This window comes from Chroicocephalus ridibundus, chromosome 3 (genome assembly GCF_963924245.1).
Source record: "Chroicocephalus ridibundus chromosome 3, bChrRid1.1, whole genome shotgun sequence".
Lineage (NCBI taxonomy): Eukaryota > Metazoa > Chordata > Aves > Charadriiformes > Laridae > Chroicocephalus > Chroicocephalus ridibundus.
The window spans coordinates 34,563,255-34,588,641 of NC_086286.1; the positions used below are offsets into that span (position 1 = coordinate 34,563,255).

General features: G+C 40.1%; 1 protein-coding gene across 6 annotated transcripts in view; it reads right to left on the reverse strand.

Moving 5' to 3' along the window:
• DAAM2 (dishevelled associated activator of morphogenesis 2) overlaps positions 1–25,387 on the reverse strand; it is a 217,118-nt gene that overhangs the window by 75,942 nt on the left and 115,789 nt on the right. For all 6 annotated transcript variants that reach the window (XR_010070275.1, XM_063328682.1, XM_063328685.1 and 3 more), the window contains 2 exons: positions 9,758–9,832; positions 2,624–2,718 (listed from right to left, as the gene is read on the reverse strand). Coding sequence is in view for 5 of the 6 variants with exons in the window: in XM_063328682.1 (XP_063184752.1) it covers positions 2,624–2,718; positions 9,758–9,832 (170 nt within the window). In the remaining variant the exon portion in view is untranslated. The remainder of the gene's footprint in view (positions 1–2,623; positions 2,719–9,757; positions 9,833–25,387) is intronic.

Below are 25,387 nucleotides of genomic sequence, written 5' to 3' on the forward strand. Positions count from 1 at the left end.
GCTGCACTTCTGAACCTCCATTTTTGGGCACTAAAATACCAAAAGAAAAGCTCTTCTCTCGTTGCTTCTGTCCAACAGTTTGTCATCACGCTTGTTTATAGTCATAAGTTCTTACAAACCTAACAGAAAATGCATTTTCTTACAAGATGCAGATGTGGGGTTTTTGTTCTGTAAGGTTGGAGTTATTCCTGTGTGCTGGGACATAACCTGTCTTTATTATTTCAGGGCAGCTCCCAAATACCAGAACAAAATGCACTTGCTCAAAGGGGGACAGCTAGCTGCCCAGGGATGCTTCTATCACCTTTTCTTCAAAGAGGAGAAGAACTTGAGATTGGGTAGGTCTGCTTCAGTTTTTGTTGCTGTTAGAACTGGTGGGTTGGAATAGAGGCACAGATTACTACAATTACTCTGCATTTTGTACTAGAAGAGACACGGTTCTACAGTAAAATAAAACAGAGAGCCAAACACATGCATTTTTCTTCCTTTGATTCCTCTAGATCAGAGAATTCAAGCAGAGGAGCCTATTGGTAAGCTGTCAGAACCCCTGTGTACCCTACAATCAAAATGGATTACGGACAGTCCATTCTGTCTGAATTTAGGTCTCTATTTTCTTCAGAGGCCTGGTGAACAGAAATGGCAAAGAAAATAGGATTTGATGTCCAAATTCAACTAGAAAGACTAGTATTTTGAAGGCTTGGGTATAGTACTGCTTATGAGTGGGATTTGATGGAGCCGAGGGCCTCTCTACTGCAACCTTTCCATCAAGAAGAAATTGGCTTGTTGATCAGGTATTGGCATGCAGCCCATTTGGCAGCTAACGAATTGAGTCGCTGGAAATTAGTTGAGACGTAGGACTTAACTCAAAATTTGGCTTGGCTTAACTATTAAAAAAAAAAAAAAAAAGCCCCATAACCATCGCCAGCGATTTAGAAGAGAACACTTTATAGGGCAGCTCATAGATGCTTGTACTGAAGCTTGTTAGGGTTATTATAAACAGATGAAGCAACGGGCTGTTGTCAAGGGGATCCAGCAGACGCAATATTATAGGTCTGAGGAGGAAAACCTTGCGAGGCTTTGAGTAAAAGACATTGCTCTTTCTTCTTCTCTTTTGCCTTGCTCTCACAAGGAGGCCGGGCTGTCCTATTCAAAATGACAGAGCAGAACAACCAATGGCTGCCATCAAAATGTTTCAGCTGGACATAGCAGAGAGGCCTTGCTGGCGTACTTATGCTCAATGAAAGCTACCGCTTTCACGGAGGAAGCATCAAACCAATTCCACATTAATGTAATAGAGTTGCAACATCAAGTCTCAACAGCACAGGACTTCAGTTTAAAATTCTTGTGAGAGCCGGGAGTTTGGCAGTTGTCTTAGCCTCCATTTTAACATGAAGTCCAGCTGCATTTTAGTGTGGATAGTGATAGACAGGATCAAACAGTCATTTATCCCCTTGGGCTAGGTCTCAACGTAGGCCACTGTTTCTCCACTTCAACGTTAAAAGCACTCGCCCTACCCGCAGCTAAAGTTACCAAAGCCTGACGAATCTTTATGCCTTGGAGGAGCACCAGGATCTGGCTTTGTGCTCTCTTACAGCCCATCACAACAGGAGGTAAAACACTGAGGTTTAAGATGATGTGCTCTACTTCATACTTGCCATGAGGTGAGAAGCTGCACACAGTCAACTTTTTAAACATCATGAAGGGGAAGGCACAATCAGCACATAGCTCTGCAAGAAGTCCCAGAAATATCTTCAATTCAACATAACTGCCATGTAAATTCTTTGACAGAATTTTTGGGGTGCTTTTTATTTATATATTTAATTGGTTTGTTTTGGTTAGGTTCCCCCTAAAAAAACCCTGTTTGATTAGACATTATTGAAGCTCTCTGGAACTATGATTTCAGCATAGTGTGGATGCAAACACATTTGGCATATTTTGGGCCCAATACAAAGACATTCAGAAAGTTTTTGATGGAGTGATTCCTGAGATCATATCAACTATAGTTATTACTTCTGCACAATGCTCTTCCAAGTGGTAAATGGAAAAGGTTTCTATGCTAGTTTGCTATTGTTCAGAGGTTTCTTCCAAAAAACAAAGGTGACCTTACCTTCAAAGACACAGCACACAATAAAGTCTCTTAACATTTCTCTATGCCACAGTTACACACAGAACAGGAAGACTGCCAACCCAGGTGATGTCAGATGGATTAGCTGCTTTGTACCAAACAGTTCACATTACTAAAGATAAGGGGACGCCTGAATTCAAAGTTCAGAGAAGAGGCTGAGATTTTGCCCAACATGAATCAAATTACATGGGACATTTGGGAGGCTATGAAGTCTAAAATCTAATCTTCATCGTCATTACCTGTGTTTGCACAGATCTGCCACAGGTTTTTCCCAGCAGACTTTGTCTTTTATTTTCCTGAAGCTACATGCTTCAGCATTAGTGTGCCCTCCCAACTAGGCAGGTTTAGACCAGGGACTGTAGGGCTCTCTGTGGATTGTCTAAAATATCAGAGAGGCTTGCGTGAGGCGAGACAATAAGGTTTCTGTCCTTGCCACTATTTCTTGTGTCACATCTGACCATAGGGAGGCAGTGAATTGCGATGAAAGACGAACAACATTACCTCATGGGCTGAGTCCGCAGAGCTGTCTTCAAGTCTTCAACTATTTTATTTTTCATTTCTGTTTCTTCTTCATCGAAAGCATACAGAGTCTGCATCTGTTCAGAAAAGAAGATGACAATCAGGACAGCTCGGGCTGGCTGGAAGCTAAGAGACGGGCCAGGAATTATGAAAAACAACTATCCCATCAACCCATGCAGAGGTGCCTGCCGACCTCTCACCAGGAAAGCAGCGCCTCAGCTACAAAACTGAATCCAGATGAGGCCGCTCATGTGGACTGGCAGCAGCATACCACTTTGCCACACTGGCAATAGGTTCTCAGATTACGCCCCAAACATCACACTTGCCAGTATGTCCTCAGAAAACTGTACCTAATTTGGAACAGGGATCTGCTGTGGGAATCTATGGATATGTGAGGCAAAGTTTGTATGGAGGAGAGGTAATATCTTTTATTAGACTGACATGGGTGGAGGGATTTGGGGGATGGGGGCAGGGGGGGATGAGAAAAAAACCAGACATGTGTCAGGTTTCAAAGCATAAAAGCTTTTTCTTCAAGTGACTAAACAGCCTGCAAGTACCCTGAATTACAGTTTGTGTACATATAAGTTTGACTTTTCTCCCCCACCCAAAGTATATCACCTCGTTTAAGAGACTGATTTTCCTTATACACTTTGCCCTTGTTAATTAGGAACATTCACTGCAAAAACCTGGAGCATCATAAAATCCCTGTCCCTATTTTTAATGAGTAAACTAAAGCACACGGACACGAGATTTTCCCCCACTGTGCAGCTTGAGATAACTAGAGTTTGCGGTCAACTGTAACTGAAGATGCTGTGGGTCACAATAAATTAGGGTGAGACAATGAGTAGAATACAGGCAAAAAATAAGATTCTCAAAATCAGACAATGTCATTAAAAAAAGCAGTACATCAGGAAATCAAGGTTCCAGGTCTACACTTAGCACCACTTCAATCTTGTGATGTGAAGCAAGACTGCAGTGCCCATCGCATATACCATCCAGGCTCACAACTTCAATGTGTGACTTTTTCAGAAGTCGAGACTCAATGCCGGAAATTCTTAGCCTATAGCTATGTCTTCTTAGACACTTTAATTGTAAAACAGAAAGGATAAATGCCTCTCTTATTGGCGGGACTTCTGGGGGATATCACTCAGTGGTATCTGGAAAGCAGCTCTGAACCCCTTCTCAAATGAATAACCCGATTAAACCAGTATCATCTATCAGGGATCTGATGTTATACCTCTCTGTGGTGAAATCTGAGTAGCTGCAATTATGGCCCATTACAGCAAAATACTTAAGTCTCTATTTTCCTGTTCAGCAAGCACCAAAGAAAACCTTCCTCTCACTGAAACTTCCCTTAACCCTCCCCCACCCCCCAACACCTCACTTCCCTTGGAAGTGCTCCCATGTTGCTTGCTTTTGCAAACCATGTGGTGCCAACACATGTCGGATCCTGAGGGTGGTCATTTGGCTACATGCCGTTGCTGTCTTATGCTCAACAGCTGGCACAGGGAGATGTGTTTAACTCTAGGGGTCCTCTCTCTGATCCACGCTAAAGTCAAATTCACTCAGTAACAGAGCAAGCTATTTCCTGCCCTAATGGAATGACAGAGCGCTACTGATGGAAAATGAGCTGATGATGTTTTATCTTTTGCCAGCATCCCCCGACAGCCAGAAACATAAATTGAAATGCTTAAGCCAAGCCATATATGATCCCTCTCTTCGAAAAATAAACAGAAATCCTGAACAGGCATTATGGAATCTCAATGGCAGAGTCCTGGGGTGTGATTTGGGGCTTGATTTGTATTTCCTTGGGTGACAGCCCATCTGGTCATCTTTCCTTTGGCCCATAAATGCTCCTTTGAAAAGCTCCCATTCGTCCAACGACTTAATTTCTCCTCTGAGCCATTGTGGGGGGAAAGCAAATGGATGGTAGGAAGGTGCTCAACAGTATTTCCTTCAGAGTGAAAAAGGCCCATTTCCAAATGAAACAAATACAAATAATCCTGCCATTACAACAGAGGGTGATTATAGAAAACCCCTTTTCTAAAGCTGCAGGCAGCCAAGAGCCTTTCATTTCTCACTCCTGTGCACCGCCAGGAACTCAAATCCTCATGCCCTCTCTAAAGACAGACTGGTCACGCGTTTGCATTATGAAATAGCTTTCTCGGCAAGAATTATAGAAAACATAACTGTCCCTGGGAGACAGAGGGGAGGGAACTGTCATTATTTGAGGCTGGATTTCATTAATGTGGCTGACTGATGAATTGCTTTCCTGAACTCCGAACTGCACTGAAGGACTAACGTCTGCTATGCTGAGGATGCAGCTAGTTACTATCAGTTAAACAGACATACTAGCAAGAGGAAGCCAAATAGTGCCAGGACTTTATCCGGTCCCTAAAAAGTAGTATACATAAGGCTCTTTTTTAGAAGCATATTTTGTATATTTAAAGTTTTCCAAATTAAGTGCATCACCCAGGAGAGTGTAACATCTAGTTACTTGATTTGCCAATTTGAAAAAGTTACGGAATTTGTGAAAACAGTTATTCACATAGAACTTTATGTGTAAAACTTCACGTAGCCCAAAAAAATATTTTTGAAAATTTGGCTCCATTAAAAATGAAACATTTTAGTTTTATTAAAAGCACAGATTAATGCCCACATCTTATCCTAGTGGCTAATCATTTCTCTAAATGACTGGCAAAGAAACTACGGGACCATAATGACAGTATGTGTGAGAAAGAGAGAGGAAAAAAAAGAAAAAAAAAAGAATAAAAGGGCATGGACTAGCATCAGCAATATACTGTGTGATGGACCTAGTTTTACTTAACAGTCTCATATAAATGAAATGAAAAAAACAAAGGAAGCAAATGGAATAAATAGAGGAAAACCAACTGGATGTTCTGATTTCTCATTATAGTCCAAGCTCTTTCTTTAGATCTTGTCTAAAATCATAACTAACAAAGTGTTATCATTACTGAAATCACTTCCAGTTTATAAACAAATACAAGTAAAATTAAAATAAGAATTTGATTAAAAAATACTGTATTGCATGCCTCCTATGACATACCTGGCCAATACTACTTTAAAACATTTCTTCAAAGAAACAAGTCAGTTGAAATTCAAGATGCACCACATCTCTAACTACATTAAGGCTGAACTAAGAGAATAAACTATGAATCATAAACTATGAATAGATGTTCATTTTAAAAATTGAGCTTTTAAGCAAATAAATTTAAAGTAACATAGATGTCACCTAACCCAGATGGAGGAGCTATCATCCACCTGCTAAATTCTGCTGAAAGATACATAATTTTAATGTCCTGTGAAGCTGCTCTGCCCTGAACAAATGCTTTCTCAAAAGGAAAGGAAAAGGGCCTGGTTACAGCTGTATTTATTAATCTTGACCCCTGCCTCATACTCTCAACCAAGCCATCTCTCCAGAAAAGCTGGATCTGCAACTACTGTTCACCTGAAAGTCTCTCAGTGGGAATGCATGCTCAGCCAAGCTCATAAAAGCAACACAGTGCCGTCAGAAGTTTTCCTCCCAGTAAAGTGAGGTCTCTGTTTATTTGTGCTGCCAAGCAGACAGTATCATGGGGTGAGGAGGGCAGAAGGAGCACAGAGAGGTTTCTTTACATGTGATATTAACAGGGCAGCTGCTACATTTTTAAGAAAAGAAGTTTTGTGCGTTGATGAATCAGCAGAAGATGACAATGACCTCGATAGTGGAAATGGTCTCTGATTGTGGGTGTGCAACCTACGCACAAACACCAGTATCATTTATAGCATGTAGACATCAGAAGACTGGACAAATTTGGAGGCTCCTCTTTCTAAATTAGACATCATTAGCAGATGTCCCTTTCTTTGAAGGACTGGTCTAGAAGATACTCTACCAATGATCTACTTGGCCTCTACGGATCTACAGCCTCTTCCTTTCAGTGAGGTCACCTGAAGGATGGGACAGTCCCTCCACAGGAATTGCACACTACGGACTAGTAACGAGATCTAGTTTTACTGTTATATGCTCTTGTGAGAATTGAGTTTTAAAACTATTACATTCTAAAACATCACAGCACCAGAAACAATTGTGGGAACAGAACTCTGCCTAAAACGTGTGGCTTTTTGAACTGGATCAGGAATCTGTGACCTAAAGTGCTTCCTAACATAGTGGTCTAAGGTTACAAGTAGGGAATGTCAAACATGTCAGGAATCACCACATTGCTCTCAAGCATAATCTGTGAGGGGCACATACGATGGGTAACAGTGCGGCGGGTCTTCTCAGAAAGTGATCCTTGAGTAAAGGGGCCTTGGCCTGCTGAAATGCACAAAAAGGTGCTTAATGATATCAGCAGGGTAAAGGTGCCATTTCCATTTCATCAGCAGGTAGGGAGAACTTTTTTGCCAAGCTAATATATGAAAAAGAACTTCTTAATTAAACAAAAGGACATAGAAAAAGATGTGAAAGCCACATGTAAAAAGATTCTTATGCAGTTAATTCACAGGAGATGCAAAGATTAAATTTTATTAAAAAAAGGTGACTTAAGGCATTTTAAACTAACACTTCTGTGATTATTGCTACCATTTCAACTTCTTGCATTATTCTAATTAAAATATTGCAATACCTGATAGTGCCCAAGAGACGCAAACTGAAATAGACTAGACAGTGTCAGGAAGCAACATGAAACATGTTTTTCTTTCACCACTTCTGAGCCAGCTCCACTTGGATGCAGTTTAAAAAAAATAATTAAAAAAACCCTAGCACTAAATTTAGGACTGAAATTATAAGGGACCCAAAATAACCGTTTGGAAGCTAGGAATCTCAGAGGTCTAAATAATAATGAATAGAACATGTCTTTTAAAGTGTGTTGGAGCTGGTTCTCAGCTGGATTACTCCAGTTTTCCGCTGATACAATTCCTGTGAAATCAAGTCAACGAAGTTTCACCTGCCTAAAAGGGAAGCAACTAAGTGGTAAATCAGAAGCAGGGGTTTTAACCTCAGTGTGTCTTCTTAACACTTCAAGTGTAAGAGTAAATCATGAGGCTTGAAGCCAAATAATAGGTTATCAATCATTCAGTGCTGAGGCATGCAAACAACATTACGGGGCTGGTGTTTATTGGTGCTCTTAAAACATGTTTAAAATTAGAAACATAGGCCAAAATATAGTCTCATACCATGGAACTGCTCCAGATTTACAATAGTGGCGTGTACATATTCACTCCAGGTTTACATCAAGATCATTTAAAGACTAATCCAAAAGTCACTGAAATCAATGGAAAAAACTTCCAGTGGATTCAAGAGGCCTTGGATCAAATCCTACCAGAAGTATTTGGCTTAGTGACACTGCAAGGTTTCATACTCATTTTTTTTTCCTTAATGGCCCTTGTAGAGCAAATTTGTTCAGTCAGGAAATCAAAGCACGGTACCATGCCAGTCACAAAAGCTCAACCTCTTTTCTCTAAACAAGTCCATATTCTGTTCCATTACTCTGCCCCAAGAATATCTGGCATGAAGGAAGGTGATCATTCTGGTTATTCATGACTCACAGTAGAAAGCAGCTTTTCTTTTATTCTCTTACAGTGAGTTATAACAACGTGTAAATCTTGATTTTTTTTTTTTACTGAACAAGACAGATTTCACTGTGAGAAATGCACCAGTATTGACACATTTAGCATCCATTAAGGCATTACTTTTATGAAATTATTTTATAGCTCATAATCATGATACAAAAGGCATAGAGAAACCTTTAGAAATCAAACATAAAAACATAAGTAAACAAATAAAGTGTGCTACCTAAGATGCTAGGAACAGAATTCCACCATCACTTCTGCACAACTGCCAAAAAAGAGCTGAATAGACATTGCACATAAATAACTGGAGGCAAAATTTGGCTACAAAAATCAGTAAAAGGATATAATTTCAAAATATAAGATCTAGCATATAAAAGATCAGTGGACACTATGTGCAGGTGTCCTGCTTCTGCTGGTAACCAGTTCTACCGGATGCTTCAGAGGAAGACATATTATCACCCTGGTTTGAGCCCAAACCATGACAATTATACAGCTATTGAACAAGGACAATTAGAGAAAATTTTCCTCAAATATCTTGTTGGTTTGTGTCTGATGTCTAAGGTGTTACAGCTTTATGTTCCTCTATTTATCTGCTCTTAGATAAGAGTATCTTACATAAACAACTACCCTTTCTTTAATTCTTCTACTAGACTAATAACCCCAGTGTTATTTTGTAGATTAGTTAGAAATCAATTTGAAACCACACAACAAAACTTTACCGAGTTTTCAAATAGTTGCTTTTCTGAATCATCAAATAATTATCTTGTTCTTCTGTTCTGAAGGGATAAATAGGGCCCCAGTTCCCTCTTGTCCACAAGATAATACTCACTTACAGGCTGCACTCAAGATTCCTCCTGAAGAACCAAATTATTTCACCTCTACTTGGCCCAAACGGCACACAGGTCTCCAAAAATGCTAACTGCAGTTAAAAGTATAGTTTTGGAAAAAGGTGCTTTCAATTGTTACAGTTTCAGACTGTCTAGCCCTGCCAAGACACAAGCATGAGTGTGTGCATGTGCTGAAAGCTAGCTTTACATTAACATTCCTCAAAATTTCCAAAATAGGGGTCATAGCTGAACTACCTTTGTGCTCCAACAGTCTACTATAGTTTAAAGCCATCTTAATCGTACAGGAATTCCAAAAAGGCCCACAGCCATTTTTGTGCCTTCTTTCCAGGACCAGTCAATGAGCAGAGACCAAAGGATCAGGGCCACACCTTGGGATAGGCTTCACAGCTGGCATGTAAATAATTTTAAACCATCAATCTCATTACTCCATCTCTGAATTTTCATTGCAGAATCCAATTTAATTGCCTTCAGTGCTCATTATTGTAGAAATAAAAACTGGAAATGCTTACGGTGCTTTCAAATCTATTCTTCTGCTAGAGCAGGGTTCTTTCTTAATACACAAACTCATTTTCTTTCAGAAGTCCTATTTTAAATCAGACATGCACTTGGGCTAACATTCCTCTCCTGTGGGGAATTCTCCCTAAAGAAACACACCTCTGTGGTAGGAAATCTTCCCTGCTTTGCAGGAGAGGTAACTTACTGCTGCCATGGAATTGATGCGGTCAATGTAGTAATCTGGCCAGCTGGTAGCAAGCTTATTAGGATCTTCTTGTTCCTGAAACAGAAAGTTAAACAAGCTTAGACAAGGAGCCTTTACAGGATGAAATACCACTGTAGAACCACCTGGGATTCTTCACTGCGCTGTTCTTTATGTATAATGCACATGGATGTGTTTTATAGCATTTATTACAAACATTTCTGAAAGTGTAACGTTAGCACTATCACCATGGTGTGTCAGATAAAAAGAATCCCCTTCAGCTAAGGTCACTGAACACAGAATAATAAAGTTTGATCAAGACACAGTTATCTTTGGCATCTAAGCAGCAAATCTCAGTCCCTTAAACATACTATGTTTCCAAGTAGAAGGACAGCCCATTTACAGATAACAGGTTTACATTTTGTAGCTTCATATTGTCAGATCTTATAAATTATTTTGCCTCTCTACTGCTAGAGCAATGTTGGGATTCACCAACAAAGGCATTTAACATCTGCTAGGAAAAAAAAAAAAAGTCAAGTCAAGGAACCTAAAAAGAAGCCAAAAGACTGCCTCATTTTGATGTGATAAATCAAAAATTGGTTTAGACTAGGTGTTAGGAAACACTTCTTTATTGAGAGGGTGGTCAAACACAAGAACAGGCTTCCTAGAGAGGTGGACGATGCCTCAACCCTGTCAGTGTTTAAGAGGCATTTGAACAATGCCCTTAATAACATGCTTTAACTTTTGGTCAGCCCAGAAATGGTCAGGCAGACGGACTAAATGATCATTGTAGGTCCCTTCCAACTGGAATATAATATTCTATTCTATTCTAAAAAAGTTAAGCACAACCTCAGAACGCCCAAACGAACAGAAGAGCGTCCCCTCAATTACAGTAGGAGCAGTATTAATCCTTCTATAATCCCAAATAATTCACTTCACCAGACTAAGCTCAACCAAGTTTAACTTCTAAAGGAAGATCCAACCCTACTCAGGAATCAATTCTTTCTTGTTCCTTGGCTGCTCAGTGGAAATGAGATTTCATTGTAATGTGTCTATTTCTGTATAGGTGTAACAGTCACCGGCAAAATGAGGATTCGTTTCTAGGATTCTAATCTCCCATTATAAACTACAAATAACTCATATTAAGACTCATAGTATATCATAAGAAACTGAACCACTTGACTCATCTTAAGGATGTTCAAAGGTGGATGAAGACTGTGTGTATCTCACCAGTTGTCTATGTATGAATGCTTACTCATCCTAGAAAAGATACTCTGGAAGATATACAGAACAATATTAAACGTGTAGGTCTATCAGAATACCTCAGCTATTCCAGAATTTAGAAATCAGAGATGAGAAATATCTCTACATGCTCCCTGCTGAGCCACATTCAGAAAACACCTTGCTACCTGACAAGTTCCTGCCAGGCTACATACCAACACATGGCAACAATTCTGCACAAATCAAAATCTTCATATTTAGCATTAAAAACAAAATCACAACTGAGACTTGGATCTTTCCTTCCCCTCTCTTCGTTCCACTGGTCTTTCAACATGTAAACTAAATAATCATGATACTGACAAATCAGCTTTGTTCCCATCTAGCAAAGGACTGCAGTACAGACACATCCTAGACAGATCACAACTCTTTATTCAGCCCTTGCATCCAACTGAAAAATTAGGAAGAGCAGAAGATTTAAACAAAGCATCATGTAGTAGACTACTACTGTATGAAAAGTACGAGATGCTGGCGAAGTGGCAAGAGATACCAATTACATCCACAGTTGCTATGCACCCACCACCTCATGATAATAAATGTAACCATTAAGAACAAGGTGACCTTTCTCAAATTAAGTGGCAAGTTCTGCTGATTTTCCTTTCTGGCCACAATCAGCAGGAATGTGATGGACCCAAATCCATGTCAAATGGCACATTACAGAAATATGCAACTCCCTACCAATAGCCAGTTGGAATTGTCACACCACATGTCATCAGTAGACTGCTTTTTGCTGCCCCTTTTCTGAGAATGTGGCATTCATAACCTTGACAAGAGTTTCACACTTGGCAAACCTTAACCTCCTGTGAAAAAGTCAATACATGACCTTGATGATGGAAAAATAAATTAAAACATACCATAGATAAATACAGCATTATTTTTATAAGATAACCTTATCATCCTCAAAGAGAATAATAGAGATGGGGAGCTAATCCAGAGGTAATGAAGTAAGGTCATTCTGCAAGGAACCAGGTTGAGCCACCAATCCAAAGTGCAAGGTGTGCTCATATGTCCTTCTGACATTTTTCTCTGCGTAAAATTATAGAAGCCCAAGTGACAGCTATAATTGTTTGCAGAGTACAGGTGACAAGAACATTGTTAGAACAGTGCATACCTATGTTCCCTATACTTCTGCCTCCATTCTGAACTCCAAATAAAGAAACAAACACACGTAAATTAAGAACTGCCTGGATCCAGCTTTATATCCCCAAATAAGTTACAATATTTTTTCTCCTTAAAATTCTTAAGGAAAAAAAATAAATTATAAATGCTGGAATGCCGCAACCAACCTTTCTAGATGTCTAGTTTAGACATGCAGGCCGAAGAGCATCAGGATAGATAAACTAAAAAAATCAGAATTCTGAATAATTTCCTATCTGACCACAAACCATTAGAAATTTCAATCAGAACCAAGGATAAGAAGACTCTGATGCCCTAAAGTATATCTGTATAGGAGGTTAGCTTGGCAAATGAGATAAGGTCCTTGGTATATGCTGCTTTTGACCATTCTCCATCCACTACAAATTGGTCTGAACTCCAAGTCTGTACATCTTATGTTTTGGTTTTGTTTTTAATTAGAACTGGGAGAAAACTGGTTTCAGTGGAACACAGCAAGTGTAAGCTTTTCTCCTGACTGAAGCTGTACTTTGCTGAGGTTAAAAAAGTTCTAGCAGATACTCCACTATGCAATCCCCACTTTCTGAAGTTGTTTTGGCCCAGAAGCATACTAAGCAGAAAAGTCCATCTAATTTCAGTGGTCCTCCACACTCCCTGTTCAGACCAGACTTTTGTGGCTGTCAACGTGTGTTTTACTTCAGTAAAATAAATGTGATTATGTGCTTAAAACCTGGCACTCTATTTCCATTATGAAGCCCCAGAAAGCTACCTATATTTAGTATGAAAATATAGATTTTTATCCAGCCACATGAAATCATTAGGTGGCACAGTGTTATTTATAGAAATCACAGGCAACATTTTTCAAAAGAGAGACAAGTTCACACCTGTAGCATCAGAGACATTGGGGAAAAAAAAAACAAAACCATTTCATTGCCTAAATTAGAATCACAGAATGGTTCAGGTTAGAAGGGACCTTAAAGATCATCTAGTTCTAACCCACCTGCCGTGGGCAGGGACACCTCCCACTAGATCAGGCTGCTCAAAGCCCCATCCAACCTCGCCTTGGTCACTTCCAGGAATGGGGCAGCCACAGCTTCCCTGGGCAACCTGTTCCAGTGCCTCACCACCCTCACAGTAAAGAATTTCTTCCTAATATCTAATTTAAATCTCCCCTCTTTCAGTTTAAAACTGTTACCCCTCATCCTATCACTACACTCCCTGATAAAGACTCCCTCCCCATCTTCTCTGTAGGCCCCCTTCAGGTACTAGAAGGCTGCTATAAGGTCTCCCTGGAGCCTTCTCTTCTCCAGGCTGAGTTCTGCCCATGGTAAGAAATTGCTGTACCCTGTTTCCTCTCAGAGAGGGGAAGATATGTCAAAAATAGAAAGCAATTCAGGGTGAGGGTGGCGGGGGGGCGGGAGGGGGAGAGGGCAACAGCAGGGTGCTAAGGTTTTTTTGTATGCTTTGATTTTAGTGTCTCCAGGGGTTTGACCCTCAAATAAAACCTCAGAGAAAACCACAAGGCAACTTGATGATAATAGCAAAACGCTTCCTTTGCTCCAGGAGACACAGAGCAGGGGGGGAAAAAAAAAAAAAAAAAAGAGAGAGAAAAAAAAAAGCCAAACCCAAAAATGAGGCCTTAATATACAAAGCCACATAGGTATCAAAAGCTGGAAACAATAACCCATCTGTATAAGGGAAAACATTAGCTGAAGGAATCTATTAAAGCAAAGCCTTCTTTTAGCTCCTTGAATAGTGTAAATATTACATTAAAAAACAGACGTCAGCTTGTGGACTTTATAAGGGGCCATATCATTCTTCACTGGAGTAACAACTATGTAACTGCTGTGAAAACAGGATCTTGATACTATACAAGCCTACAATATAGCCAAGGTATTATATAGGCTTTGACACTAATTTGGACAGGCTCCATGCCTTGGTGGGAAGTGGAACTTATGACTTCATCCCAAATAGGACTTAATGGAGTTCTGCAAATATTTGGACCATCTGAACCAATCAAAATGAAACAAAATAAAATACAAGCACTGTGCGCAGAGCTCAGCTGATCCTTAGAGCCTTTTTGTGAATCCTGGGAGACCTGATCCATTGGGCAAGCTGTTCTCTAGAGAGCAGAGACCTTCCGTGGATACCATGCCAGTGGGACACGCATTTGCAATACAAGGACTGCCATAATAGGCATAATCAAGATTTATAGACCAGTGCCTTTGTTGAAAAACTTTCTACAAAGATGTACCAAACACTAGTGTTACAGAAATCACGTGGAAATGCCAGTTATTCATGGCTGAGTGGATCATGAAAATGAAAGACACTGTTTATATGGTGGGTGATTCTTTCAAGATGGTTTCAGTTTTGAAAGAAACAGCACAGGGAAAGCCTGAACAGTAACTGCCTGCATCGAAGCTCTTTTGTGGCGAGCACTGGGTTTCAGTTTCCAGTGATGACACATTGGTATTTAACTCTGTACCAAACGGACCCCAGACAATGTTGAGCAGTTCTCTAGAGTGTGTCCTGAAAATCCAAGCATGTCAAAGCATTAACAAATACATCCGCAAAATCAGCAACTTTACAAGGGTTCTGTCCTGCAGATGGAGACCGGGAGACATATATGGTGACGTGACAATAAAAACTCATCCAGGAAATCATTGACAGAGTTAGAATGACTTCCTTCTCAAACCCGTCTCTTCAGAACTGCACGCAGCTGATCTGACTGCTTTGCACTGCTCAGAACAGAAAGGGAACAAGCCACGTACCCGACTGTTGCAAAATGTGGGTTTAAAATCTTTCTTGGGCAAGGGACCGTGGTGCCATTCATTGAGCTCCTCTCTATATCAATAAAAACAGCGTGCAAACACAGATGAAGAATATGAAATGAGGCTACTGTAATGTAAATTCCTGTTCCAGCTTGTTCACTGTATAGTGTTCGGACACCGCATGGCTCAGGCTTATACTTGCGTCACAAAGAATTGCATTTTCTTGCAAAAGCGACATTAAGGTTAGTGTGGTTCCTCTTCTCAAAAGCCTGCACGCATCATTCTAGTACCTCACAGAGGTGAAAGACAGCTTATTTTACCTGGTATGAAGGGTCAGCATCATCACATACTGTTCAGAAAATATAAATCTTGGAGTTCAAGTCATTACAAGAAACTAATACCTTTTAAGAAAAAGTTAAATATGTTATTTGTTATACTGAGTAAGTCCCTGTAGCTATTTTTTTTGTATTTCCCATTAAACGGCAATGGGAATTGGGATCCTGATTACAAATAACTGGGGACTTTTCAGTGATTTTTTTTTTTTTAATGCCAGTTCACCGAAACTTTAACTTTTAACATGACTTAGATTAATTGAGATGAAAGCTTTGCTGGTTAAAGATTCCCTGCTTCTGGATGAAGCCCTCCCGCACTCTTCAGAAGAGCAGCTTAGCTGGTAAAACATTCGTGTGAGATGTGCAGGATTCAGACTCGTGTCTGTGTGCTGTTTCAAAGTGAGGTGCACGACCCTTGCTCTGCACACAAATATTCTGGCCGCTATAAAGAAGGTGGGGTTTTTGTTTGCTTGGAGCATGGAAGATGGTTGGCACTCGTGCTGTATTTCCCACAAGTGCTACTCTTCTCCCTTCAGATACTTTTAAAAAAGACTCAGCTTATCACAACATCTGCTCTTAATGCTGAATACGATACAATCTTGTAACACCTTACACTCTACACTGTCAAAGGTCCTTAAAGAAATTCACATATTAGGTTTTCCAGTCTCTCTTTCAGTGAGATCAGCAGAAACAGAGAAAATGGGATGCAGACAATTACACAGTTCCCAGTTACGCAGGAAATCTGTAGCACAGCCAAGAATCAATCCACACTGAAGTTGTACTGCACTCTCATCCAAATCACTGTTCCCCCCATTTTCCATGACCGACTTACTGACTTTTCTTCACTTCAAGGAGAAATTCAGCTTTCAAAGAAACATTTACCTGTTCATTAACACACTGTCCATCCTATTGGCTACGTCTCAGTTCAGAGCAGCCAAAGCTGCATAAATAAAAAGCCCTTTCATTAAAAGACACAAAACGTGTTTGATCTGCTGTGGGATGAAATACTAATTCAGAATTGCAGCTAAAATACATCTAAGCTTTTCAGACAGTTTACGCCTCCAAAAAGCCAACCATGTCCCAAGAGATGCTAATTTTGAAACAGGACAGACCATAGGACTCAGCCATTCACTAGACAGATGTGGTCACTACTCCATTTCTCAGACTCCATAACTAGCATTTACGCAAATATTCTCAGGGTTTGGGGGAGGGAGCTATATTCAAGCCTTTTAAGCACAATTTATCCAGAGTGAGAAAAACAAACATTACTTCTCTCCCTGGAATTAAGCTATTGATGTGCGGATAATAATCCTTCTGCAACAAAAGCAGTCTACTGTATAACTTATTGAAAGGGAATATTCATTAATTACCAGCTGGAGCATACAACTGAGGAGTTCTAGTTGCCTCTAATAAAGGTCAGGTATAGCCATACATGCTTCCAGTTCACTGGATAATGACACGGGAACATTTTACCTAACAGACCACAGGGTTTTTTTCTTTCTTCCTTTTTTTAATTTTTTTTGCTCATTTAGCCTGATCTCTGTCCCTCTGCCACTAACTTGATAGACCTAATAATGACCTCCGATGCTGGTTACTAACCAGCCTTTCAAAGGAAGAATCAAAGGCTTCATATTATTATTTATATCACAAAATTTCTTATACTGCCAAACTGTGGAACTCACTGCCACAAAACGTAATAAAGTCTAAAAGCATCAAGTGAAAAAGGGATACATTTATGAAGGATGAGGACTCCTTCTTAGAAATCTTTTCAAAATACTAAGAGAAGCTTCAACGCTGCTGAAATTCATCAGCCTTTAGAAACTGAAATGGGACTACCAGTCATTTCTGAAAGATGGTTTGCCCTACCACAGGCTGAAAAACTTTCGAATAAAGTTAAATACATGCTTTGTTTTGAACTGCTTATTCCATCCATCACTTTTTTGGCTTCCCAAGCACCCATAGATATAGCAACTCTAGAAGCTGCACATTGTATACACACGATACATTATTTCCAACCTAATCCAACACTCAAAACCACTTCAAATTAATTATTTCTAATTGGTATCGGTCTAATGGAGATGAAGGCCATGCTTTTATTTCTTATCTTCCAGAAAATATGCCAGATCCATTGCATTTACATACATAGATACATAGTTTCTCACTGAAAGTGGACTGGAATGCCATACCTGGCAGGCAGAAAGGCTGTTGGTACAGTGCTATGAGCTGAGATAAGAATTATTTTTTTTTCTGAAACCTCAGAAGTCTCAACCACTGATTTTAATGAAATGTACATTTGTAGTGTTTAAGATTAAGTTTTAAAGTAACCACGTCTGGCAGAAGACTTACTATAGATCACTGATGGAGAGAATCCCATTTTAAGGAACTTTAAATTGTAGCAAGGTTGCACAGTATACTTTTGGTTTTAAGAATCTTTCTTCTCTTTCCTCTTCTGTTGGCTTCTTATCATTCTCCTCAATACAGACAGGCATATACTTGCTGCCAGCACTGACTGCACCAGCCTCCTCTTGTCATTTACAGATCGTACAAACACGCTTGTCCCTCTTCAAACATATTTAGCCCTCCTGTAGGATGGGGATTCCACCATCACCAGGCATTAATTTATGGATATAGTGCAGTGACCAAGAGGACAACTTGCCCTATACTTACAGAACTACTAAAATGTACAGCTGAAGTCACACTGAATTATCCGTCACCTTCAGCCCTCAGGACAACGCTTACTTGCCAAATTTAAGTCTACTGGTATTATGCATGGTTCCTCCCCTGAATGTTTTACCATTGTCATGGAAGTCGGTCTCCTGTTGGATATGTTCTTTTGACTCCGTTACTTCCTAAAGATCATTCTGCCCTATTAGCTAAAGTCCATACTCATGTTTAAAACTTCTTATATGCTCTACTTTTCACAAGCCCCAAGTCAATCAACTGATATTTTGCAGTTGATAAGCATATTATCTAAATAATAAGCTGTCAAATAAGGCAATTCATGAATTCCCTGCACTTAACAATGAAGAAGTTCTCAGGAGCCTCCCTTCCCTCAGCCCATTCTGTATACTTCTTTTGGAGGTGAAGGGATATGTCCACTGTGGAGGATCCTACCAGTCAGGAGGTCAGTTCATGACCATTCTACTCAGCAGCTCTTCAGGAGAAGACAAAACATTTCTCATAGTCACAGTGTGCCCTCCAGGTGTGTAGCTGTGGACTTGGATTATACTCCTGAACCACAGCTCTGTTCCCACAAACCTGTGGCAAGTTTGAGGTTAGGGTCAAGGTTCTGCAGTAATTCCTGTGGCGGGTGAAGCCAACAATCTGTCACTATCCCAACAAATCCTAAACAACAGCGGGACATACTCTATTGTTTCATTAACATCCAAGCTCCGCATTGTCCCTACTACTTTTTACTCTGCGTTACGTAAAAGTATTGTGTGTACATTTCCATTCTAACAGTAACGCTGTTTAGCTTACAGTCAACATGCTGTGGATACACAAATGGACTTTTTCCTCACCCATCCAGCTTACCTTGTTCCCCTTCTAACAGCAACGTTTTCAACTGTATCCCTACCCCACTAGTATTTATGTCATTTGGACCGTCTCCTTCCGCACTTCCTTTCCTCCTCCTCCTGGCATTCTTTATGCAATCTGAAAAGCCACAGAAGAGCCCAGCCTGCGTAACTGAGCCTCCTGTCTGCCACATGCCTGCACTGAAAGTTTATCTTTTTGTCCTACTCTGTTTATCTCTGGCAAGCAACCACTTACAGTATTTTCTAAATAAAATGAAGTCACCTACCATTCCTAATGTTGATTATGTAATCACTCTGTGTGTTGCTTGATGATGGGAAATAAATGTCACTAACCATGCTCAAAGAAACATGGAATTACCTACGACACACCTACATAGAGCCAGCACAGCTACCCATGACAAGTTCTTCTGGGCGCACACACAGAATTTATTAATGCCAGACTCTAAAAGGTTTCTCTTCACTGTCCTCAATGTGTCCGCTCGCTGTTTTTCTGGTGACACTGCTGTTTACTCCAGCTAACTTCTGCTCTGGGCCCTTTACTCATAGTGATGACAGCTGGATGGTCAAAGCAGCCACGTATGTTCTATTTGTCTCCCTCATTTAACCCTAGTCATATTAAAAAAAAAACAACAGTAAAGTTAGGAGCTGTTGGACAAGTGAACAACGGGAATAAATACAGACTGAGAGGCCCGTGGCTTTTAAGTTGCTAACACAATATTGAGTGTATCATTCAGTTGCTTTGTCTGTCTCCCCCTTTTCCATAAGCTCAGGTTAAACTGTTTCCTTTCTCCCAGCTGTCATGTCTCTCGCCTATTACATCTGCAAAATGTTTGAGATGCCAAGTGCCTTTCAACAGATGACTGAATATTATGGAAGACAATGTGATTTTCACCTCAATTCAGATGCGCAGCTGAAACTGTCACATCTGACTGTAATGAAAACTAAACAATTCTCCAGAACAGTAGAAAGAAATTTCTTTCTTTTTCTTCATGGTTATCACTAGATCCTGGCAATAATTCGTTACTGTGCCTGTTTCTAAACTTTTCACTGAAAAGAATTCAGCAACTCTTCCCGCTCGGTATTCACTGGCTTTTGAAAGGCTGGTGAGCATTCAGTGACATTCAGAATACAGAGAAAAGTGAGCCCTGGTTTGTGCTAAATCTGCTTTGCATGTATCAGGGAAATATGCTGGTCGTTTACATATTCTTTGCTCTTGCTTATCCACCTAAGACTAATCTGAACGGTGAGAACCGCATTGTACGCAGTATATATTATTATTATCGCATACCATCAGCAGGACTGACTCATACTTGGATCGTGAAGACCCAGAACTTTTACAAGAGGACAGACAAGGACACAGCATAATGGCAGCCACTAAATCACACAATCAGCATTTACACATACTTCCCATGCAGCAGAAGTGGATTGCTCACCATTATTTTTGTTCTTAAGTACAGTAAATTACACCATTTTAGTAGGATGACAGCTGGATAAATGTTTTCTCCTTTTTTTTTTTCTTTTTTTTTTTTTTTTTTTTTTTTTCCATGGTAAGGTCAAATCTGCTCCCACTGAGCTCTCCTAAACTCCCACAGAATGCAAGCCAAATGCGAAACACAGGATCAGGCATGATGATGACAATTTTCCAACTATCACTGTATAACCTCAGGACTATTAGGGGCCTGATTTTTGAGAAGTGTGGAGTGCTAACTTCAACTGGAGCACTAGTTGCATACCTGAAAAATGCAGAATTACAAGATGGACACCCAAATTCTACATAATCAGAATATCTATAGCAAATATCATGGCAAGTTTATGGCGTTTATGTCTTCAGCAGTCTGAATGAAAGAGCTGGGAAGGCATCTGCTAAGCAACAGCTAGCCTTTCTTGTTGGGAGAGACAACGAGGGAGAGGGAGGAAGAAACTAAAAATATTCCATGCTGTTCCCATGGGGGGGTGGGGAAGAGAAGACTTTTCGATTATACATAAATAAATATATAATTTCAAGGCTCTGACCCAAAATAACCTCTTACACCAAGATAAATAAATGAGTTTGTAACTGTTAGCATTGCAGCATGGAAAACATAAACCAAGTAAAATGAACAATTTGGAAAAACTTCTTATCTCCTCTTATGTCTGCTACAATGTGGTCTTTCAGGTATCATGATTCCAAGCTATAACAACGGTGTAGTAGCTGAATTGTGCAAGCATTTTTGCCTCCTTGACACCAAATTCATTGTTTAAACCACTACAACAATGCCTCCAAGAAAATAAATGTATTTTTAAGAGGAGTCTCTCACTTCATTAAGCCTACTATATTGTTTCTCAAAGTAACAACTTTGGGGCACCTGCTATAGAAAGGAAAATATCAAGGAAAAAAACCATGAAGTCACAATTACAGGAAGTTAATGATAAACCATACAAAATGGCCAATAGTTTTTCTCAGCTATGCTGACCTACAGAAGGAATAATGGAGTCAACATCAACAAGTTTATACTTATGTGAGATCACAAAAAAGCCTAAATTCATTATTTGGAACTATAAAAGAATGAGATGGTGTCATACAAATCTCAAGTTTTATTCTTCCAGCAAGAACACATTCTCTGTGTTAAATGACGTAGAAGGAAATGTATATTGTTTTAGGCTTCCTTTTACACTGTATTAACCATGTTGCCCAAATTTGGGAACTGTTACTTCAGCCTACCACACACATTAACAGGTGCCATTAACCAAACAGCTCTTTCACACTTAAAAGATCCAAGAACACCACTAATCAGGAAATCTGTGCATTTGCTGCGTTAGTGACACTCTTGCTGCATTTTGTTGTTTCCCTTTATGTCCTGTGCTTGTCATAGGTCGGAATTTCTGAATTTACTGCTCTAGAGCCTTCTTGCATTTCTAATAATGTAATTCCTGAAGCCATGTGCCTGTCTTCCATACCTAGACTAAAGATTCTGGAATGACCCAATGTCAGCATCAAGCTAACAAATCATCCCAAACATCTGAGCATGAAGTCATTCTGCTAACAGAAAAAGGAACAGATGCTGGTGGGAAAAAAGCAAGTTAACTCCACAATTGCTGGCATTTTCCAAACATCCAGTTGAAGGAATGCCGCGGTTTGCAAAGGGCAACATCCTCCCACTGTGACTTACCAGTGTTATGAGATTTCCACTGAGCCATAGGCTAACTGAAAGCAAGACTATTTTCAGAGAATTCATTTGAGAAATTCCACATTTCAGACTGTTTCACCAGCAGTCTCCTGAGCTAAGGAAGTCACACAGTCACTCAGACCAAAAGCAACCATGGATTCCAGGCACTGAGAGGGAACCAAATAACACCTTCTGCTACAGCCTATTTCAAGGAGTTGGTGTCATAGCAATAATACAGGAGACAGTAGGTTGCAAAGAGCCTTACTGTTGTCCCTTTTCTTTACAGGGCCACGCGTCTGCTTTCCTAGTTTGATTTATGGTGGGTCAGTTTAGAGAATCACAAAACAATTTAGGATGGAAGGAGCCTCAGGCAGAAGGGACCTGCTCAAAGGAGAGCTAATTTCAAAGTTAGGCCAGGTCATTGAGGTCATTGTCAAGGTTTGAGTACTGAGTTAAATTATAATGTTGACTGAAGAGCCGAACTCCTGCCACAAACTTCTAAAGCATTAGGAGGAAAAGAAACAATTTTCTGATGCACCAAAGACTTCAGATAAAGTCTAATTCTTCAGCTTCAATGTGTCTTTGGGTGGGCTTTGCCCTGTGGTCATCAGATATTCTCTTCATTTAGCCAGCAATACAAGTCTCACACAGCTTCTTCAGCCTCCTACTGCCTACCAATTGCTTTTGCTTTTAGGCTATTGCATGCACGATGAGGGTTACTGTGCATTTTTCAGACTTCCCAGGGGAAGAGACAGTAGAAGCACTCACCCACACACCCAGCCATACGGCCCCCAAACACTTCATGCAAAGCTGGGAGAAAAAAGTCTCATGAAGTCACATCCAAGCCTCATCAAACTGGGACTCCTTACAAATGGCTTCTTAGAATACTGCAGCAAATCATCTTGTGTGTTCATGTCTGCTGCTCCCAGATACAGCATGTGGAATAACAACTCTAAAGAAGGGAACTTAAAGGAACACATTAAATGCTCCTTATAGCTATAAATCCATAACAAAACAGTTTAATATTCCAAATCAATAACAGACTCTTAAGAGTATTTCAAAGAGGAAAAAGTACTGCAAGAAGATAGAATTGAAAACAATACAACTTCAAACCACCCACTTCATTTATTATGAGACAACCACGTGCTTGGCACTCTTCATACAGAAAGGATGAACCCCAAAGGGCTTTCATAGCTCAGATCAGACAATACAAAACCAAAAACCCACACTCAGACAACACAATGGTGTGATCTTCATCTGGTGTATTGTATCACTAAATAAGACCAGATGAAGATCCATTTTCTCTCTTCTTTAGGGAATATCTATCTTCCTCTGAATATCTCCATGTATATCTCCTACTTTAAAGTAGGAACCTGAAGATACGAACACTTTCCTACATCATGAATTGCAGAACTCCTATCTAAATACAACAGATGTAACGCAGCCTCCTGCTCTTAGAGCCTCCATATGAAGCCTCAAATGCAAAGAAAAGACCTCAGGGTTTTGGAAGAAAAGCCCTGCCAGTTCACTTTAGCTGAGAATTAACTGCCTTTCCACCCTAACCAAGCTGAAATTACACTTCACAGTGCAAAAAACACAGAACAGAGCCAGACAAGAACAAACAGTAGATGCAGGAACTTTCACTCACTTCTTCAAGTTTTCCCCAAAATTAAGCAGGACTCCAGGTTTCATATTTGCATCCATCTTCTGCTTCATCCCTGGTAGGCTAAGGCAATTTTATCAAAAGCTACAAAACCAGCTTAGATTCCTCCAGCAGATTTCATAATTTTAATACACACACACACACACACACATATATATGAGAATTTATATTAATTCATATATATATGAATTAATTTTTATATTTATAGTTTTAACAGGAGGATGAATCCAAGGTATAGGGTAAATTGCACCCTCTAGAAACTGGAAGTGTAGCTGGGTTTCAAGCAGGGTTTATAGCAGTAATACAGCCTGGTTTTGGATCGGAAATTTTGCTTATAGCTCTGCGAGTCTGAAGGGAGGCGTGGGCATGGGGGTGGAGGACAGAAGTATCTTACTCTATATCCAGCTGCACAATATCAAGGTATACTTTTTATGGTGAGATTTTGCTGACAATGCAAACCTCAAGGGCAAAGCTCAAAGAGAAACTCTCAAACAAAGAAAAAAAAACAGAACCTGACATGTAGACATTATCTTCATTAATGTTAGACAGCCAGCATGGGACCAAAGTGGGAGTTTGTGAAACTGAGCTGCAAATGGTATAAAAAGACTGCAGTAAAACTACTAAAAGTTGACGTCTGACTAAGGCTAGATTCCCCAGGGCATTCTGAAGCATAATGCAGCCCTCACGTTAGGAAAGAACACAAGGTGATGCAGCAGTGACTGCTGCTTCTTTGTGGGAGAGATGTAAACCTTCTCTAGAAGGGCACGTGAGGCACACTGCACCTGGTCTGCAGCTTCACTGGTTTCTGCACTGACCTGCACCCTCAGTCCAAAGGACCTGGACTCCTCAGTGGTTGTGTAATGCACAAAAGTGCCTTCCACTCCACCCTTTCTGCTCCTTGCAGTGAGCTCTCCCCAGTCTGGCGACTTCACCACAAAATCCATTCCTACAAGAATACCTTAGAAGACAGCTGCAGCAAGGAAAAAGAATGAAGATTTTTAAGCCGGAAAAGGAAAGAGAGAGGAAAAAGGGTGGGAGGGTCTGGAAAGAGAGGAAAAAGGGAGGGGGGAAAAAGAGAAGACGGGAGGAGAAGAGAGAGAAAAGGGGGGAAAAGAGGGAAAAGAGCAGGGGGGAAAAGGGGGGGGGGGGGGATGAAAAAGAGGAGAGGGGGGAAGAGAGGAAAAAGTGTGTGTGGGGGGGAAAGGAATGCTGTATGCAGCCAAGGCATGTTTATATAGTGCAAGGAAAAGGTGTGAGAGGATGGCATGGCCAGAAGATTGCCACAAAGTTTCCTAACTTACCTACTCTTTCTTTCAGGTAGAGAGAAACATACTTACATAAACATAATAAAGATATATTCTTTGAAATTATACAACAATTTAGATCAAAAGACTTTTAGAACCAAGGAGTTTCCTGACTCCTGTCCTCATATTCAGTTTAGTAGGTTTTTTTATTCATCAAGTAGGTGAAAAATATAATAGACAAATATTAAAAAAAAATAATTGCAGGGGATGGAATCATAAGCAAATTCTCTTTTCTGCAACTGGCTGTTACAGTGTATGGTTCAGATAAATTTTCTTCAGAGTTTTTAAAGCCTATTTTGCTATTGTGGAGAAGTCTTTCTCTAGATCCGTTTCCCATAATAGAAGAAAAATAATCAATTTGAGGATGTACTGTCTTTTCAGGTGCCATAAATGCCTCTTTCTAGAAAGTTGCAGTGTACTCATTATTGCTTCACTACTTGAGTTTGAATAATCTCACTTGAGTACGCAAAGCACAATCAATTTAAAGCAG